The sequence below is a fragment of the Hirundo rustica genome, chromosome 1, assembly GCF_015227805.2.
Source record: "Hirundo rustica isolate bHirRus1 chromosome 1, bHirRus1.pri.v3, whole genome shotgun sequence".
NCBI lineage: Eukaryota > Metazoa > Chordata > Aves > Passeriformes > Hirundinidae > Hirundo > Hirundo rustica.
This window is the reverse complement of record NC_053450.1, coordinates 36783765-36798581: the sequence shown is the minus strand read 5'-3', so window position 1 is coordinate 36798581 and position 14817 is coordinate 36783765. Positions and strand designations below refer to the sequence as shown.

General features: G+C 37.4%; 1 protein-coding gene across 3 annotated transcripts in view; it reads left to right on the top strand.

Moving 5' to 3' along the window:
- The window catches only part of NKAIN3 (sodium/potassium transporting ATPase interacting 3), a 346346-nt gene that overhangs the window by 166305 nt on the left and 165224 nt on the right, over positions 1-14817 (top strand). For all 3 annotated transcript variants that reach the window (XM_040067999.1, XM_040067990.1, XM_040068008.1), the window contains exon 3: positions 8569-8649. In XM_040067999.1, the coding sequence (XP_039923933.1) occupies positions 8569-8649 (81 nt within the window). The remainder of the gene's footprint in view (positions 1-8568; positions 8650-14817) is intronic.

The window sequence follows — 14817 nt, the reverse complement described above, 5'->3', positions numbered from 1 at the left end:
TTTGGTTTGGTTTGGTTTTTTTGTTTTGTTTTGTTTTGGTTTGTTTTTGTTTTTGTTTTTTTTCCACTATGTTCTCAATGTAGCCAGGAATAAAAAGAAATTTCAAAGCTGTGAAGTTAACTGGCAACAACAACAAAAAAACCTCAGTTCCTCCCCCATGTTCATTATTGAATGTAAGAATATTATGTCTTTACCTGGTAATGGCTGTATTTGGAACATTTTGATTGCGTTGTAAGTAATGGATTTTAAGAGTCCAAAGTTATCTTTCTTTGTCCTCACAAAGGAATGAAATAAATTTCTGCTGGGGAAATCTTGTTAAACAAATACTTAAAAGGCTTCATCCTTTCCAGTCAAGCCTGGAATCCTGTAATTCTTCATCATGTCTTAAAATAAAAAGTGAACAAAAAGTGCATCCAAGATTATACTCATGTTAGCTAAGCTTACAAGCAGGCTATAGTGAATTGAAAATGGATTAATATAAAAAAATAGTGCTTTTATCTATTATCTGTGCTTAAAGGACTGGGCATCCATGTATTGATGACTCACCTTTCTGCTTCTTGCTCTCCATTTTACACATAAGAAGTGAGTGTAAGCATCTGTAAAATTATGTGGGAAATTCATGTCTGCAGTGCAACACTACAAAATTTCTTGCCCCTCAGGTTCAGCACTGCTGTTCAATGATGCAAGTTCTGTTTAAATTTTCAAATAAAATGCAACAGATGTTGACTGTTTCTATATATTTTCCAATAAAATTGAACATTCTAGGCTGTACAAAAGTTGTTTTAAAGTAGAGCTAGAAAACTCTTAAGAAAGAAACACCTCCCCAGCAAGGCACTTTTTGCTGATTTAACTGAACTCATATTCTGATTTATCTTTAAGCATATATTTAGGAGCTCTAGCTACAGCAGGTGCCAATACTCATTCCTGGGGAAGATCAAGGCTTTAGAGCCCAGGTGGTCAGAGCATGGTGCTAATGATGCCATGGGTCCCAGGTTTGATCCCTGTAAGGGGCCATTCACTTAAAGCTGGACGTGATAATTCTTGTGCATCCCTTCCAGCTTAGAATATTCTGTGATTACCCACTTCTTCATCCCATCACCACCTCTCTGAGCAATCTGTGATTATATCCTTACTAACACAGGGTTTACAGTGAAGCAGGAATAGTTTGAGTCAAATCCTGAAATCTGAAGGGTGTCTGTAACTCAGGGTGTCTGTAACTGACCTCACAACTCAACATCAGCAGAATGGGGCAGCTGTCATGTCTTCCTGCTCCCACTGTTCCCTGCCTGAACACTTCCCCAGATCCTCTCCCCCACTTCTGGCAGGAGTTAACTGGACCTGTCAGTATGTCAGTTCTATTTCTGAGCTGTCAGAAAACCAACCTAGCAAAAAGTGGAGATTTTTTTGCTAAATTGGTGACCCAAATCCAGTCTGTGAAGTTCCAATCATTGCGAAGGTTGGCATAAAGGCAGGGATGGGGACTGCATGTTTGTGAACAGCAATGTGGAGGTGGAAGGGAAAGGAGGAGTTGCAATACTTCTCTTGTTGTTAGCCCCAAATCTTGTCAGTTCAGCCTCATGCCTAACCTTGCCCTCAGGCTGAATTCAGTGAATACCTCAAGCCAACATAAGCAACACTCCCTTTGCTCAGCTGCTGCCCTCAGTCCCTGTGCTGTTTGTTTGCACCAGCAAAGGTAACAGTTCAACCACTTGGTAAACTGGCAAACCAGAACAGATCCTGGTTAAAAGCGACTATTTTCTTTACTGCTAAGTATAGCTCTTTGTTTTGCATGTTCCAGCAGATGGGAAAGGGGAAATGGGAACAAGCAGCCAGAGGAAGGAGAAAAGTGCATGGAATCTTTCTACAGCAGTGCAGGGTTACACCAGCTTGAAGCTCTTGTTGAGCATAGCCTGAGGATCTTCCAGTCTATACCGACACATGCTCCCCAGAAGCTGGGCTTCCTAGGGCTGTGCCAACCACAGTTTAGCTTTGTCCACTGTCCCCAGAAGCCCCAGAAAGAGTCAGTGATACTGACAGTAAAGACCCCTACCAGTGCCAGCTGCATACTGGCTGTACTCACTAAGGCAAAAGGGACAGTCCACCTGTAAATTTTTATCGCTGACTTTAAATTTAAAGTCTGTTTAATGAAAGTCTTCAGTAGTGTCCTGAATTTCAGTATTCAACACTATGCAGAGAGATTTCTTACCAAGGCTCTGAGTAGCGTGAATTAGGCTTCAAATTTATGGAGAAGCTTCATGGCCTTCCATGTTCATCAGTCCACTTTGAGCCCCATCTAAACCCCTGGATTTGTTAGTGGTTGGTATCCCAAGAATTTGGTGCTGCGGCTGAAGAAATATTTTGAGTCCTGCTTTTATGTACTCTGGTTGATGAAGCTTCTGATTTAGATTAAGTTTAATCCAGTTTAAATGGAAAAGTAACTAATTGCTTCAAGAAATTTATGCTTAGTATCCATTGTTTTTTCCAGAAGACTTCCCTGGAAATCAGCTTAACTAGTGCAGATGATCCCATCACAATATTAAAAAAAAAATGATGAGAGAATCATGTCAGATACAATGGTTTACTTTTGTAAATGATCTCCACAAAATTAATCTGGCACATGTGCTCACAGATTGTCCTCATGATAATCTGTCATAATCTGTGGTGATCATGACTTCAGCTGACCAGCTCTAGAGCCATTGTTTAACCTCAATGGAATGTTTTTAATCTGTCTTCTGTACAATGAAGTCTGTGCCTGAAGGTTTCCCTGGTAAGTGAAGTTGCACAAAAGCTTTCACTTTGTCCTCTATGCTGTGTGTGCCATGTTCAGTCTCCTCAAATTTTAGAATATGTAAAAGAGTGGGAAAGTAAGTGAATAAATATAATACCTGTAGGGCCATAACTTGAAGCACACCTATACTGCGGCCAAATATGAAACTGCTCCTGCAGGCATAATTGAGCAGGCTTTTGTTGCAGATACATAGAGCCAAGGAGTTCGGTGAGGGCTGCAATAGAAACTGATAGAAACAATAGCAGCTGCATGTTTCTGACTCTTCCACTGCCATTGAAGACAGGCTGGCCAGTTTATCACCAGGACTTAGGGACCACATAAGCTGCACCATAAGCATAGCCATTGTAGATTAAAATTCTAAATAAAGAAATTAGTTTGAGTGATATAAAGTTTGTCATGAGAGCTTTCTAACAAAAAAAATGCCCCACTATCTAAGAGCTGCCGTGCAGTGGCTGATAATGAGGCATCTCTGTAGGATAGAATTCTCATTCCAAGTAGTTAAAGATAGTGGTTCATGTTCACTGTCTACAGTCCCTCCAATACAGAACTATATGGATGGTGATTCTGAAACAAATCTGGAATTTCACTTGTGCATACTTAAAATTTCAAGTCCTCAGAGCTTAGGAAAGAGAGAGGGAGGGAGTGATAGCATTGACTCCAAGTGTCCTAATTAGTTTAAATCCAATAATTATTTCTAATAGGTTTTGTATTAATTAGTAATTTAGATAACTGTTGTGAACAGTTTGTCCTGTCACCAAGTGGATGTACTATTTTCAGTATTTGAATATTTTGTGACTGAATTAAATCTGTACAAAGTTCCCAGGGGACATAAAAGTGCAGAGCTGATTCCTAATTTTCCCAGACTAGCTCATTTGAAATTTACCCAAACATTTGCAAAGAGGAAAGAAAAAGTTGAATTTCATTTCTAACTACACTGTTTCACTCTTGTCATGAAGCTCCATGAAGTTCATGCTTTTCTTTTCTTAATAGATCTTGCTATCACCAGCAAGATTTTCAGGCTGTTAGAATTGATTAATGGTGACGACAGGATACTTGTTAAAGTTGGGGATTTTCTCCCTCTGCTACTTCTGATCTGGAACTTCAAAAGGCTTCTGAATGATGAGTCATATTGCTAAAATTGCAAAAGCAAGGCTCAAAGCTGAAAAAAAAATATGTTAATAAATAGTGAAGAATGAAAATAATACACTTAAATAGGGAGAATCTCTGGTGGAAATCTGCTTTACTTGCCTTAATGTATTCCATTAAATAATATTATATATAGGCAATGGATATAGTTGAAAAGCAAGGAAGGAATTTCTTAAAAAAAAAAAAAAAAATCAGAACAGCAGAAGAAAGACTGTATAGGGTACTTTATTCAGTAGTCAAGCAAATGTTACATAGACAGTGAAAATACATGTGAAATATTTAGGCTTCAAAAATTACTCATTGAATATCCTTCCTTGTAAGTCCTGTGTTGTTACTACTCCATCGTGCTGATTTATGTCACTCTCCTTGCCATCTTTCATAAATATGGCTAATAAGGCTCTGCAAGTACCGATCCAGGTATTACAGGGGGATGATTTGACAAGTCAGCAGTTGTTCCTTTCCCCTGAAGTATCCCCAAGCCAACATTCATTCTCTCATGCCATGAATGACACTGTCAGAGTAGTCGCTGCACTTCAGATTTAAATATACTCTTGAGATAATTTATTTATTAAAGCTAAACTTATCCCACAATTCTTGTAATATTCAAGCTTAGAAAATTCCCTTTTTTCTCTTTTAACAAATTGTTCTTGTGACATTGTGTCTATCCAGTGCAAACATTTTAACTCTAGCAATGTGTGTATTTCTTTCATTCATATATGAAGTGTATCTCTGCATATTGGTTTCAGTATGATTGTAGCATCAAGAAGTATAGAAATCTCACTGTTGTAGAGAGGGTAACATTATGAAAGTGGTTATTTATTAGGTGTTTAACCTATAAGGTTTAATGAATGCTCCCTCCAGTTATTGGTAAGACTTCAAATACTTCCTCACACTGCATCCTATACAATCCTTAGTGCAAAAGATCAAAAGCAAGAAAAGATGTAGTGCATCGTGGGGAGAAATAAGCAAAGACCTGGTCCTAGGTCCTTCTTGTAGAAGGGATCTGTTACAAAAATGTCCAGGTGATTTTTAAGTGGTGCATCATTTGGGGTATAAAATAATACCAACTCTTCTTATTGATTCAACCTGTGTGGAAAATTCCTTCTTCATGCCAAATATGGTGAGGATTGTAATACTGAGTATGAGGCCAGCTGAGCTAGGGTGGACAGCATGTGGGTGGCCAAAGAACTAGGCAGGAATTGGGTGTGGCGTAGGGTGGGGAAATAAGAGTGAGCAGACCCAGCAGGATGGACAGCATAATGTTCAGGATATGGAGTGGGAGAGGTTAAATGGCAGGTCAGACCATGAAACCAGTTAGGTGCCTCAGGAGAGAAATGAAACCTGAGGGTCAGTGTGGACCTGATGTCTCAGACCTTAACCGTTCCTACACTGAGAGAAAATTGCCAGCATGCATGATGTGTCCCTTCACAGAGGATGGCAATTTGGGCTCTTGCTCTGCCAGCAAAAAGAACAAATCTGCATAATGGATCTAAAAGTTACTCCTCTCTTAGTGACTAAAGCAGGTGTTAGTGTGATGCCACATAATGGAATATTGCTTGGTGCTCATGTAATGTCAAAAAGTATTACAATTTTTTCAGAAAGAAACACTCAAAATTTTAGAAAAGCTGCCATTAAAGCCCTTCTGTGCAGTCTTACTATGATGCTTTTATATATTTGCAGATTTGAACTAGATAGATACCTACTAATTCTTATATTGTTGCCTCAGTTTCAGTAGAAAGGACAGACATTTAGGGGTTTTCTGGAGATCACAGGTGTAGAATAGAAACTTTACTTTCAGAAAACAGAAAACAATGGGAAGAGTGAGGCACATGCTACCAGGAAAAAAAGGATGGCTTTTGCTCTGAAGGCTGTGCTCAGTAGCTGAATTTTATCTCTGCTCTCAACCACTGAAACATCTTTTGACACGAAAACCTGTCACATGCTTTGTTTTCCCCTTGCAGTCTGGATTCTTGTCTTGAGACCTTGTGGTCTGATTTGCACAAGTGCTGCACATTCAGCCACAGGGAGCTGAACACTGAATGTATAAACTGAGTGTATAACCTCAAGCAGTCTGAAAAATCAACTCTTAAGGACCTCAAGTTGGATGCTTATAATGTATGAATATTTCTGAATGTAATCTCTGCATGTATCAGAACATCATTTGCATTCTGAGAGCTGTATCATTCCCTTATAACATAAAATAAATTAGTTGATGTTTGTGCAGCTCTCACACATTACAACGATGAGCATCTTAGTAAACCTCATGAGGAAATTGATATTCTGTCCTCAGAGCAGGGTCTGAGTGACAAGGAGAAAAGAAGTATTGAGCTAGCTGTTCATAGAATGTGTTAGGGGAAGTAAGATTCTTTTAAAATAAAAATAAATCTATGATGATTTTATTAATTTTTGCATTGCATTGCACAGACACAAAATAAAAAAATTAAGTTGGCATGAACAGCCCAAATTCTGACGTTTCCTAATTTTGCTTTCTTGCCTTTGCTGTTTTATTACCTTTCCTCAAGTACCTACAAAACTATGCAAGGAGAGAATTTGCTCCTTGAATATCCAAGAAGACAATAACTTTCCTACTTAAAAGAATTACATAGTACTTATTATTGAATATAATGTAATGATTATGTTTACAAAGCAAATGGAGCTCAAATTTAGATTTCTGCAGCTCAGTGAGAGTGTACAAAAAGCCTCTCCATACACAGCAGCTGGGTTTCAAGGTGCACACCTGCTTTGCACCTGCACTTCTCTTTCAGTAATCCTCATGGTGGATCAGGAACCAAACTGGTCCTAACTGTGTTAAAACAGCCTGGGAAAAGCAGGCTCAGACAGTTTTTGCCTGCACAGTACAGAATTGTCATTGGTGCCCATGGGACAGAATGAGGCCATTAACAGATTTGGCTTGGCCTGGCAGATCAAATAGAATTCCTTTTGTTGTGGTGACAGATGTAGTTCACAGAGAGATAAAAAAATGTTTCTTAAAAAGGAGAATACTTCCAAACAGTCTCAATTCTGCTTTTTACGTGCAACTGGGATTGTACGAGTTGTTCATTAATTTTGAACTTTCTGCACGTAATGTTCTGAATATAAAAGTTAGAAAATCAGTAGTTGATAATGACATCGAGTTACTACAAAGTCAATAAATGTAGTAAAATGTGATATACTCTAGGTTAGTCATATGAACAGATCTCATATTGGTCACAGACCACAACAGCTTTGTCTATTTTATAATAACCCAGCCTTCAGCTGCCGCACTGCCTTTCTCTGTAAGACAGATGAAATGGCCCAGGACTGTTACTCTTGTTTTGTTTATTAATGACCTACTTCTTGGGCCATTGCCCAACTGCCTACATACCTTAGAAGAAATTATATTAAAACAGTTGACATTTTTGGGGAACAGAAATGGCCCTATTCAGGGGGAAGTAATCAAGGAGGGGAAAAATTCAATCCTCTTTACCTGAGCCTTTCATTTTACATGACAGGGAGAGGAACGAAGAGGGGAACAAAACCCAAAACTGCCCAGAGCTAAACTGGTGGTGCCATTGCAGATCAGTATGTGGAGCTTTATTGATTATATTGAAGCAAAACCGTAGACACTAACCCTCACCTGGCCACAGCAAAGTAGACTTGCAGAAACTCTTAGCAGCAGCTCTCCACTGTGAAGGCTCTAAGTGTGTAAATGGAAAGTGGCAGTGCTGCTGCTCACTGGATTTGTTCCAGTGGATGTAGCTCCAGCATGGCTACATGGACACTTGGCCCATCAGGATGAAACGCTCCTGAGGTGGAGTGCCTGGGGAGTTCATTGGGAATAGTGTGCAGCTGTATGTCAGCAAACAGTGCATTCATAAAGAAATGGTGTCAGTCTGTTATGCTGACAATTAAAAAGCAAAAGATGATTTAAAGTAGGTGAATTAATGCCCCGTTCATGCTGTGGGTGTTGTATGAGTTCTGGAGAACCCAGAAGCGGTATGGATACGTTCAACTATTAAGTGTGCTTTGTAGGGTCAGACTCATGGCAAAAGGCTTGGAGAAGTAGTGAGCTAATTTTAATGTAATAAAGTACATTTTTTCTGTGAAAGACTCTCAAGAGATCAGATTTACACTTTATCTATTTGTTAAAAAAAAAAAAAATATAGATTACTGGATCAATAGATCTTCTCCTTTGTTTGGTGGTGGGGTTTCTTCTTGCGCCTTTCTTCATAATATTTAAATGTTATTTCAATAGTATTTACTTATTTAAGGTATTTTGCTTATCTGAAATTTCCTTTAAGAGAGCTAAATTATTATTTAAAAATGACTCAGAGTTGTCCCAAAACCAGTGTTTCAGTCAGCATTTTGGACTTAATAGATATCACTATGATAGTGTAAAACTGTAAAGAATAAATCTGTTTTATTGGTATTTATTTAGTACAGCAATGAATATTGAATTTGTAATTTCCGGTGGTTCTTAGGGGACTTCTGCAGGGGGAGCTCCTTTTCTGAACTCTCTGTTCTTGGCTGTTCCCAGAAGAACAATGTTTATTGATATCAGTTTTTTTATTATTGATCTGCTCAGTGTGAAGTCGTTTCATCTTCACGTTTTATTTTTTTCTCTCTTTTTTGCTCTCATCCGGCTTTGTGTTTAGTACACGGTGTGGACTGCCCTGTGGGTCACCTGGAATGTTTTCATTATCTGCTTCTATTTGGAAGTAGGCGGGCTTTCTAAGGTAGGTCACTTATCCTTCTTCAGGTTTATGGGAGGGTGTTTCAACAGCAGGACTCTCGGATTTTAGAAGACTGGAACCACGGAGGAAAAATGTGGTTGTTTGAACTTACAATTTGATCTTCGGGGTTTCCCTCCAACAAGAACTGTAATGTTTGAACCTCTCTCCCTGCTAGTAAATAGCCACAGGTTTGAAGTACATAAATACAATGAATCTGACTTACAGTTGTCGCCTGAAGTACCATCCCAAGGTGAGAGGTGGGAAGGTATTCAGTTGTAAATTTGAGGTCCTTTTTGATTGTTGAAAAGCAGGCAGTGTCATTTTGGTTGAATTGTCAAGTGTGTGAAAAAAGTGTGAATTTCCAAAACTGCTTTGAAAGAAAATTACTGAGAAGGTTGATGTAATAACTTGTTGAGCAAATCGATCTCACAGTGAGAATGTTAATTCTTTATAAAAAAAGGAACAAATGGCAAAGGATGACTTTGCACATCTGAATAAAACTTTTCTTTATGTGACACTCAGTGCTCTAGGTCACCAATTCTTTATTCAATCCTCTGATTAGAGCAGAAATTTTTGCTGGGGTTATTGAAAGATGTGTGTTCTCATTCAAGGTAGCACTTATGTTAGCATAGGTTATGTTTAGCATTGTGTCTGCAGGGAGTTTCATACCACACCTGCTGGTTTTTATCCTCCAGCTGGACACAGGTGATACAGATCTTGGTTTACCACATTTACCACATTTAAATGATTCCAGGCACAGTATGCCCATGGCACATGCTGATCCCAGCCTTATTAATAGAATAAATGTCACTGTTACTGGTTGTATATTTAGTGATGTGAACTGCTTCGCTGTTAAGTCATGCAATGCTTTTAGGGAATGCAATCCTGTGCTGTGTGCCCTGGGAAGACCCTGCTCATGCAGGGAGGTTGGACCAGATGACCCACTGTCGATCCTTCCAACCTCACCCATTCAGTGATTCTGTGAATTGTTTACTCCACTCGGTTCAGAGTGGAACATTTATGAACTATGTACTTGCTGGCATTAAAGCTCCTAGCTTTTGGTTGACAACAAACAGAAAACTGAGGAAACCATTTTAATAAGAAATAAGACTTAATTTTCTCGGTAGAAATTCCATTTAAATTTAAGCTTTCAGTTATACGTTCCTTTGGTTATAAAATTTCGTAATGAAAAGCTGCAGCGGTTTATTTTTCCTTCAAATATGTAGCTCATGAGAAGTCACAAACTCATTAAGAAATTAGTACACTTAACAGATGATCAAAATAAAATTATCCTAATGGTATGTTCTGGCTTAAAAATCTAGTAGATTAACAGAAGACATAGAAACACACAAAATGATGACTAGCCAAATAATTGTTCATTCTTATGATACATAGATGTTGCATACTTTTATTTAGTTGGGTCATGTCTGTTTTTGCAGTGACTATTATATTTTACGTATAAGTAATATGTTTATCTAAGGGCCTAGGAAGTGAGGCAAAGCTTTTAATCTGACCCTTAAATTTGTTTGCAACAGATTCTGATCATATCCTCAGTTAAGAGATTCATAAATCAGCAGGTATGAATTGAAATCCTTCATCTTCCAGTTTCACTTCTGTGTTTCCCTTTTTTGCTCTTCTTGCTTAACATGCACGACAAACCACAATGCAGAGAAATAGTAGCAAAAATACTACCTGGCAGTTGCCAAATTCCCTTTTATTAGTGTATACTTCAGTTAATCTCAACATTTTTGTGGAACTTTTATCTTGTGGCTTTTAATTACATTTGAAAAGTGTTTCTCAACAAGGTGATAGACACAAAATCATTTCCATAGAAGTTAACTGCTCTTGTATAAATTATGCCAAAGGTGTGAGTATCGAGACTGACTTAGCAATGATAGAATTAAGATTTTTTTTTTTTCAGTACATCATGGTATTTTGGGTCTATTTATTGGTCTTTCTGAAAATTATGCTACAAATGATGAGACTATCAAGGGTCTTTTTGCCCCATGTGCATAAAATCCTGGGTATTTACCATTTGGTTAATATGTCACACCAGCTTTAATTGGGAACCACATTTTATCCAAGATGCTAGTTAAAAAAAAATCATCATTTCTTCCATTAATGTGTTCCTGTGCTGTCAGACATGATAGAAAAGTGCTGTTATCAGAGCACATTAGTATGGTTGGGAAATCAAACACCATAATAAGCTTTCCAAGCATGGCTGTTTATTTAGCATTGAAATCTTGGCAGACAATATTTGTGCTTTTTTTCTTCCTATTGTTCTATTTTTCCATTAAAAAAAGAAAAAGAAGCTGTGTCTCTGAGATGAATACAGATTGGTTACATTTTTAAACTTCTGTTGACATACTATCAGGGAAAATTGTAATGCTGCCTGGCAGGTGACTGATTTCTGTTGGTTTGTTTGTTTTAGGCACTGCCGTGTTTGTATTTGCTCTGACCAGAATGAGTTAGCTCTTGGTTGAAGTCCCATGAGTTTATTAAGTCTTCAATCATGAATGCTTCAGAAAATCTAACTTGGTGCAATAATAAATGGTAATTTTAATTCAATATCTGTCCATGGAGTATGCATACAATGCAGACTTTTCAAATGTCATAATACAAACTCAACATTACTGAAATTTTGCTCAGATCTTATTTCTGAAGTGGGGAGGAGGATCTTCTTTGAATATTCACAGTTTGAATTCTGCCAGGAAGCTCCACTGCAGTTAATGAAAAATTTGAATAAGAAGGACATAGGCAATGTAGGCCTGTTTACTGTGAAAGTTTGAAACATTTTCCCTTCAATTACCTTCTGTTATAATTTTCTTGATAAACAAAGCACCCTCCAATAGCCACACTATGGTGATTAAGGCAGCCTCCTGAGAAAAGGATGATATAGATTCAAGCCATCTTGGGTGCAAAAGCTCTCCCACAGCCGGCTATTGTCAGTAGAAATCTAATGAGCAGCTCTTTCCTCTTTAACTGCCTTATAAACAACATAGAGGTCAAGATCCTTTTTCACCTACGTTACAGATGCACAAATAAAATTGTAATGCTTTTCTCAGGGCTGAAGAAATTGTATTTGATCAGAAATAAAAGAAATACATGTATACACATATTTTTATTTGTATTTTTCTTTCTGATTTTAGCAGCAATGAAACTGCTCATATGAAATAAATGAAATTTGCCTGTCTTTTTTCATTTACTACTTTTCTGAAATTGGAAACATAATTTTTAGTGTTAGCCATTCCATATGAGAAACAAAGCTGTTATAACATGACCTTATAATTCTCCGCTGCAGGATGACAGCTTGCTACATCCATACATAAGCTCCTTAATTGTTTTGATCTCATTCTGTGTCTCAAAATGAAAATAAGATCTAATGGTCACATTTCAGAGTGTAGGCAATTTAAAGCATGTAGACAAAAACACAAACTGTTTTTCTGAAGTTTTGTATGTGGTTAAATATGGACCACATGATTTCTAATGTGTATAAGCCAGCCCTCCATCTGCAGCAATACATGGTGTTATGTACTCTTGTAGAAGGGAGTCTTCATCTGTTTAGAGTGTACAGTTAATAATTCTGTTGTTTACGTCCCTCCAGTATTTCAGATTCAGTATGAAAACAGCTGTATTTATTCATATTTATAATTTGCTATTGCTATTCCTTTTTTTTTTTTTTTTAATAGAAAGTTTTTCTACTGCTTTTGTATTTGTGAGTTACTGTCATTTCTTTCCATGTGTTAAAACCTTTATTTGGTAAATATGTAGCAGCACTGTGGTATTGTGTACACCTTTCCTGTTGTTTCATATACCTTACCTAAGCAGCCAGGGTCCACTGATGAGCTCTTTTCTTTTTCAAGGATATTTTTTTGTTCTGCATGACTTTTCCATGGCATGCTTCTTTGCTGTGAACCATACCTCATTCTGGATTTAAGTTTTGCTCTCAAAATTGAGCTCTATGTCAACTGACTCTTCTAATTTTTTTGGCCAAGGATTTGCCTGACACACACTCATATATTCAGTAGGAGACTACTGGTAAACAGCTTATGTTTATTATCTTGTCCTTAGTTTTACATATTGAGTGAATGTGAGCTCTCTGATGTGCCTGTGGCACCAACTTCATTAGCCTTTCCCCTGAAGCTGAAGAAAATTTTTTTTATGTCATTTAAGGAAATAATATTTTTTCATATGTTTTTTCCTAGTAATATTTACTTTGGTCAATGGATGATCAAAGTTTGTTGGGCTCCTATCCAACTTTATTAAACTGGAGACAGAACTATAGACTGAATTATTATATGGATCTGTAGTTGGAGGATAAAATTATCTGATAAAATTAATTATTTCTTCCATCTGAGGAAAAATTGGACTAATAATTTACTTATTGAAATGTGAGAGACTGGAAACTTGGTGTTCTTTTCCAAACAAAATGTTGTATATCAGAATGAGGGTTAATTACGTGGACTTTATACTGGCTGCTTGTGAAATCAAATTTATTCTGTCTGGTGCATGTCAGTCAATCCTTAATTGTTGTGCAATTATATCTAATCATCTCAAATGGAGTAAGTTAATCTCAGAACCAATGCTAATTTTTATTAATAGAGTTGTTATGGTGCATGCTTGGGCTTGTGTCTTTTTATTTTAATGTGAAATGAGACCATTGGTTGAATTTACATTAACAATATGAAAGAAAAAGTGATTCTCTTTCTTATTTGTGTTGATGTGAGAAAACAGAGAACATAATTTTGGTTTAACTATAATCATAATTAGTTCCATAGAATTACCCACCCCAAAAAGCTCAGGGACAAAGTTGGCAGCATCCATAAAACCTATATGGAAAATCAATATTTGGAGGATAAAGGAGTTCCTTAGACTAAGCACAGTCATTGTGCATCTACTCACATGTAAGTGACTTTTATGTGGAGGAATACGTTTTTTTCTACATCCATTGGGAAGAAGAGCAAGAAAGAATTTGCTGAGCATGAGGCAAAGAAGATATGGTTGGAGGTCAAGAGAAGCTTTTTGATAATAAGGACCCTGAAGAGGATCTAAAGCTGTTATGAAGCCTTAGTAATGGACAACTCTTCTACTCCACTTTTTTTGATCTATGGAAATAAGCTTCTGTCAAGATAAAAACCCAAGTGAGTGTCTGTGGATGGTTTAGGGTAGGAATACAAGTTGAAGACTCAAAATCTCATCTTAATTAACAGCCTTAAACATTTCATCATGACTGTCATTCCTGCTGGGGAGCTTGAGGTTGTCTCTGGCTTTTCTCCCCAGAAGGTGTGCAGGGACCCAGAAAATAGGGGACACCAGTGAAGTCTCCTGAGAGGCTGACACTGGATTTTGGATGTGCACAGGTGAAGTTTTACTGTTCAGCTGTGTGACAACAAGAGGGAGACAATGCTGTCATTGCTGCTTGCTCTTGAAAGAGATTAGATCTCTGTTACAGACAAAACTCATGTGCTGTCTGTTCAATTGATGGATTTTCAGTTGAACACAAATCATTGCCTTCACTGAGGGCAAAGCAAGAGTGATAACAGTGATTTCTTTGCTGCTGTACATAGTGTAAACATTAATGCACAGCTCAGCTGAGAATTTCTTCCCACACACCTCTTACTCATCATCACATCCTTTTGATCACCATCTCTCTTGGGGGACTACACACCCTTAACTTCTAATTCTCTTTACTACTGGGTGTTTATTTGCTCCAAGTGATGCCATCAGCTGCTACCAGCTGAGATGTGCACAATGACAACTCATGCTGAAGCATTGACGTGGCTGTAGGCCTTCTGCAATTTCTAGACATTATAAATTACTAATTTTATAGTAGTGGTTAAATATAATCTGTTCCGAATATATGCACTAGTAAAATTCAGCTTGCAGAAATTAAACCTGATACAAAGGTCAGGTTTGTTTCTTTGAGGTTTGGATCCTCTCACCTTCTACTTCCTCTACCTTATTATTCCCAAAGGATTAAAAAAAATATTTTTTTTTATAAGTAATGCTCCAGAATCCTCTCTGACATTAAAAAAGTACTTTAGAAAATAGAGTTAAGATAAAATAAAGGGAAACCAGACCAAATATAATTTTTAATGCTTGCATCATATAATCCATTGGCCTTTCTTTGAACCAGCTCTCAGCAGTAATTTTTTGGGTTTTTTTATGGAA